This window comes from Apis dorsata, unplaced genomic scaffold (assembly GCF_000469605.1).
Source record: "Apis dorsata unplaced genomic scaffold, Apis dorsata 1.3 scaffold_312, whole genome shotgun sequence".
NCBI classification, from domain to species: Eukaryota; Metazoa; Arthropoda; class Insecta; order Hymenoptera; family Apidae; genus Apis; species Apis dorsata.
In genome coordinates, this window is record NW_006263584.1 from 266125 (window position 1) to 272496 (window position 6372).

General features: G+C 31.3%; 2 protein-coding genes across 3 annotated transcripts in view; both read right to left on the reverse strand.

Moving 5' to 3' along the window:
• The window catches only part of LOC102677114, a 217247-nt gene extending 212971 nt beyond the window's left edge, over window positions 1-4276 (reverse strand). The window contains exon 1 of the mRNA XM_006617538.2: window positions 3772-4276. Within this exon, the coding sequence (XP_006617601.1) occupies window positions 3772-3897 (126 nt within the window). The 5' untranslated portion in view covers window positions 3898-4276. The remainder of the gene's footprint in view (window positions 1-3771) is intronic.
• Window positions 4277-5991: 1715 nt separating this feature from the next.
• The window catches only part of LOC102676562 (poly(A)-specific ribonuclease PARN-like), a 16986-nt gene continuing 16605 nt past the window's right edge, over window positions 5992-6372 (reverse strand). The window contains exon 12 of one of the 2 annotated variants that reach the window (XM_006617535.2): window positions 5992-6191. In XM_006617535.2, coding sequence (XP_006617598.1) covers window positions 6097-6191 — 95 coding nt within the window. In that variant the 3' untranslated portion in view covers window positions 5992-6096. The remainder of the gene's footprint in view (window positions 6192-6372) is intronic. The other variant, XM_006617536.2, reaches the window with a different exon arrangement.

Consider the following 6372-nt stretch of genomic DNA (forward strand, 5'->3'; position numbering starts at 1 on the left):
TTTCGTTTTCGATCTTAAAAGTTTGAAAAGTTAGTTTTTTTTAAATACTTTCAAATTTTTTCCAATTTTAAGTAAAAATTCGAATAAAAATCGTGAAAATTATTAATGATGCGTCAATGTTAATATAAAAGTCAGAAGTGACAAAAATTTTCGTAACGGATTTATATTATTCAAAAATTATCGTCATTCTTTCCGACGAAAGAATTTTACTTGGTATAACCGTCTCTCAGAATACTTTTTCGCTCTGCCTTGCACATATTCACAAATTTTCAAAACGCAATTACGTTGCGTCGACTATTTTAAGAACCCTTAAACACTCGTTGGCTGAATTTTTACACAGCAAGATTTTTTCTTACTCACTCAGGACCGTAAGTAATGCGAGGCAATGCTAATCGACTGTTGTTATTGCGACGTCCTCTGAAAAAAGAGGTTCGGTGTAACGTGCCTATTACAGTTAGAACCCTAATAGCCCGAGGAAATCTGCTCGTAATTCCATAAAGGTACCCGCCTCGTAAAACTGCGAGAAATTCTCAACTGTTAATACAGTATCATCTGCGGACTCTGTAATAACGTAGCGCAATTGGCGGGATGTGAATTTTAAAAAGAGGGGACGCAAGAACTTCATCCGTATGCGAGGATAGAGGATTCTTCTTCTTCTGCTCTCTACTAAACACGACATAGATGGGCAAAATTTAATAGTTGAAGTTAATAAAGATACTTGGATGATTTATCGTTTAAAATGTGATAATAATAATAATAAGTGTAATCAATTTAATAGTTGAAGTTAACAAAGTTATTTGGATAATTTAAATGTAATAATAATACAAAATGTAATAATAATACAATTGTAGCGACAAACAACAAAGTCGAGGTTGTATGAGGAGAAGATCAACTATAATAACTAGGAATAAATATTATTCTAATTATTTTATATATTATTCTATTATTTTAATGAGTGATTGAAGTAATTTCTGTTCGAAATTTTTAACTAGTTACTTTTTCAACGGTAGAGGAGATACAATATTTGCAAATAAAATTTTATTTAAAATAGCTGGTTAACAGCAAGAACTCGTATAAGAAAATTTGAAAGTTTATTTAATTTGAAGTGCAGTTTAACACGATGGATATTTAAAAAATACGAAAATAATTGTAAGAAGAAAGATCGATTGTAAATTTATTAGAATGTTTTTAAATTGGAGCCTAATTACGATTTAATAAATAAATTTTACAGAAGAAAATTAGATCCAAGTTACCGTCTCAATTATAATTTTCTACAGAAATTAATCTTTTTAGATCTGTAATTTCTCTAATATCATAAATTTCGAAATCCGAAAAAATTCACGAGATATTGATAAAAATTTATTGGAGCGATATAAGAAGAAATAAATTCGATCTTAATTATTATTCTGTAAATAAATTTTACAGAAAAAAATTACGATAGAGGATCCAAGTTACCGTCTCAATTATAATTTTTTATCGAAAATTATTCTTAGATCTGTCATTTCTCTAACGTATCGACAATGTAACGTCATAAATTTCGAAATCCGATAAAATTCACGAGATGTCGATGAAAATTTATTGGGCGCCACGACGCTTTTAACCGCTATTATACATTTTCGAGATAAGAGGTTAATTCTACAGGTTGACAATGCGAGAAGGTATTCCGATATCGTACTACCGTCTGCATTATTCTATTCGACGAAACGCCATTGTCTAACGGAAGCGTATATCTATGCTGTCACCGTCACTCTTAGAAAGAATCACTCCTCCTCCCTTCGTTTCTCTACGAAGCAAAAATACGAACGAGGACACGGAAAACGATTGCGCGCGATAGAAAACGTGGAAAGATATGAGTAAAGGGGCAAGCATGCGATTGGTTGCGAATTGAATTGCCGCTTACGTTTTTTCAGCCAGGGATTATATACGGGATATTAAATTTCATAATATTATTCCGAGAAAATTCGGAAAGAATTTCATTTTTTAGATCGGAGATATCGAACGTCAATAAAAATAATTGAGCTTATAGAAGATAAAAAAAAATACGAAAGAGAAATAATCAAAATTACAATTACGTATTACGAAAGTTCCAACGAGATAAAGATCTATAAATCTAATTGTATCTCGAATTACTCGCTGTTCGAGAAATCTATTAAATACTTGGAAATAATTTGATGCAAATAACTTTTCTAAAAAAAAAAGAAAAAAAAGAAAAATGTACGTTTAAACGGAACCGTATAATCTTATAACACATCGATGCAACAAGTCATTCGAGAATAAATAATATTCCTATGATAAAATAGGTCACCCTATATAATAAAAATATCCTGACGTTCGACCGACATAACTGATCTTAACGATACACATAATTGCAGAACTTGTCGTTCGTTTACCGCTTATAGATTTCAACGTTTCTCCTGCGGTCGTCATGCAGGTTTAACGAGCGATTGATTATTTGTCAGACTGATCGACAGGGCAGAAAGTGACGAGGCGAAATTGTCCCGCACGCCACGCGTGCAATTTCTAACTCTGATCGAAAAGAAACGCTCTCGCCCGGATAAAAAACGGTGTTACATAGAGGGGAACGAAATCGTATCATTGTACGATGCCGTGCTGCCAGGCATGGTAAATCTCTCATGGTCCGTAGAACTCGAAGAAATCATTACACTGGGGCGCAATATATTGTTGCTAATATAGCGCAACATATTCTTTTGAGCTTCGCTCCACGTGTATTGGGTATACCTCGAATTAGATGGTGATCTTGACGACGAGTTTAGAGCTTCCCTATTGAAAGTTGAAAGGTTTCTTCTTTGGGCATCAGAAGCCCAAAAAAACGCGAATTGTTTAAAACGTTCTCATTTAATTAATATTTTCGTTATCCCATTTTATACAAGTATTGATCGAATTTAATTGGAATAGTTGACAAAAAAAAAATATTAATTTTGAATAATTTGTATTGAAATTAATTTTAAATTGGGATATCCGTATTTGATATTTTATATATATTTATTATAAATGTTTAAAATGTAATACGATGTTAAAAGACGTGTAAATTAATTTAAATAATAACCGAAATAAATGTATAATTAAGTTTGAATTTTCGGTAACTATGCTGCTATCTATCGGTTCATAGATAAATTAATGCAAATAATTACGATTAAAATCGACAGATGTCGCAAGAATGTCCATCGATGGTTGATTCCAAACGTAAAATTATAAAGTACTAATATAATAACGTATAAACGATTATGCATTAATGTAATAATGTAAAAATTGTATAAAAATTCGAAACTATTCTTTCAAGAAGTACGTATCGCTTTTCGAAGTAGAAAAGATCGAAGGAATTCAATCGATTGTAATATACGCGAATATACGAAAGATGATAATTTAAAAATTGTGAAATATTTAAGAAAAAGCATAGAATTTAATTTAATTTCAGGTATAAAAATCACGTTGGAGTTCGTTGCGGCAGGGTTGGGGTTTCTATGCGGCATGTGCCTTGCTTTGAGAAATGCAATGCCCTTCGAAATCCCAAAAATGTCCAACGCTTATCAACATTACGAGAAATATTACGAACTATACGATGAAAATTCATTTCGTAAATTCAACGGAAATTTTACACTCGCAATAGATATTAAAATATTATCTGCCTCAAATATTACGAGATTGTTCGTATGTTTATTACATTCTTCGAATACATATGAAATGGAATTAGAACATCGTCGCATGGTCAATCCAAACAAAAACAAAAAAAATGTGAAAAATATGACTCACCGATTTGAAGTCCTTGTATAAACGTAACCGCGGGAATGCTATGGTGCTTCTGCGCAATGGCGTCGTATCGATATTTTCGCTAGCTTGATCCTCGGAATTCCGAAAGTTCAAGATTCTTCTTCGCATCTTGAATAACGATTTTTCTCATACAATACGAACTCAATTTCGAATTTAAGATATATCTCATACCCGAAAAGAATCAAAATGGAATAATTTTTTCGCGACAACAATCGAATCGACGCAAAAGATACCGAATTGTTGAAGTAATTACGTAAATACGCTTTTCAAATATGTATCGAATTCATCGTAATCAATGATATCACATCGTTCACTGGTAAATTATCACTTAAACACGAAATGCACAACGATATTCGACACATACGTTTATATATCCGTTAATATCGAACGAAAACCATTCCACGATACGAAATTTATAAATTTTCGCGGAGAGAAATATTCGCGTACCGATTCACACGCGGAACCATGTTCGACTAAATAGAATTTGACAACGTTCATCGATACGACGCACGAGGTCGCGCTCGTATTTGAAAACATCAACAATGTGCTCGCGGTCGATTAGAATATATAAATTCGTGAATTTATCTTATAATATTATCGTTAAATTAAGACGGAAGAAAATAAGCGCGTTTATTACGTTTTATAGGATTTTTAATATTATTCGTAATGTGTGTGTGTATTAATAATAAATAAACTGCAGAGATGTACTGCATTTATTTAATTTAAATATACAAAAATGTACATGTGTAAATGTAAATAAATTACATCCACAATTCGATTCGATTTATTATATGTATATTCCTCTTAATACTTTTTTTTTTTTAATTTTTATGTAATTAGCGATAAATTAACGAATTTCTCACGTTATCCATGGTTCATTAATACGTTTACATGTCTCCATCACTCAAGAATTTTAATAAACTAATAAAAAGATTAAAAATTCTCTTCAAGATTTAATTATTTGATTTTATTCAAACGATTTGCATGGAATTCAAACATTTATTTAAATTTCTCGTACATATACACGATAATAATATTAAATGCTATTTTTCACTGTTTCAAGAAACTTGAACGAAACGTCCACCTAAATCGCCATATATAAAATCAAATATTTAAATCTCGGAAAAAATATAATTTTTAATAATTTTATTAATTTACGAGTGATAGAGACGTAAATGAATGTTAATGAATAGCGTACACGTGAAAAATTCGTAAATCACTCGCGTAGACTTTTTTTTTAATCCATCGTTAATTCTATAAAAGTTATAAAAAAAAAAAAAAACATAAAAACGATAATATCTTAATAAATTAACGATATCTTGCGAGAAGGAAATAATTTGCATTATTAATTACTTGTATTTCTCGACAGTGCATGATATATATGTACGATTTGCGAAAAACGTTTAACTTAATTAGAGTCTTAATTAGATTCTTTAGAAAATATATTTCTGTCTTATTATTATAATTGATTTTTTTTTAATCTTGAAACGACAGGAAATGAAGAGATGGGAGATCAAGCATGAATAATACAAGATAGAATTTTAGATCAACTTGCATCAAGTGTTTTATTCGTACGAATCCATTTCAATCGTTATATCTGAATCAATAGACTCAACTGTACGTTGCCTACTGTTTTGTATAAGAAAAATATTTCGTCAACTCGTGTCGTTAATATTCGAGAATATTAGTTAACAATATAAAGCGGTGTTCCGATGTTAAAAAATTTAATGCCTATTCAACGATATATACGCGACCACGCGTATATATAATTATTATTCACAGATCGATACATTTGTACTTCTATAAATTGCGCTCGACCGCTCCGTGAAAAATCTTTGATTTTCCACGTGCACGAAATATATAAAAATGTTAATCAGAGGATACAATCGATCTCCGAGAAATAACGAGAAATCAACATCATCAACATCATCGCTGATTCACAACAACAATTATTTCTCTAATCTTCTCAAAGCGATTCAATTTTTCATCCTTCGAAAAGCAACGAAAATAATAGCTAACGTGAAAATTATCTATCCCGTCTCGAAAGCGTTTTTTTGGCGTTTTCTAAGTGCGTTAAAAAAATAGATAAATAAATAAATAAATAAATAAATAAAAAAAAAAAGAAAGAAAGAAATGATCACCTGGAATTTTTCTTTGATTCAATTTGTTTGATATTACAAAAGAAAGAAGAAGAAAAAAAAAAATGATACAATAAAATATCGTCTATATTTCAATATATCTTCAACTTGTTTACCGTCACTCCAGAGGACGATATGTTACAATTCGATTGCTCCCTTTCGGGCAAACTTATTCCCAGGAATCAGGTTCGACAAAGGGTTTCTGTTTCGATCTTTGCGCATTCTCTGCATCCGCATAGTTCCTCCGCTTCCGGCGTCGTTTCCCTGCGCACATAACAAGAACACGGTTTATGCGCAATGACATAACCCTTCGAGTTTGTTAGTTGTTGAAATTAACAGTTTTATCTTGATTATCAAGTGAGCGATCGATAAGCGATGTACAGTAACGTTTGTTGAGACGGGGAGAGAGGAGAAAGAGAGAGAGAGGGAAAGAAAAAAAAAAAAA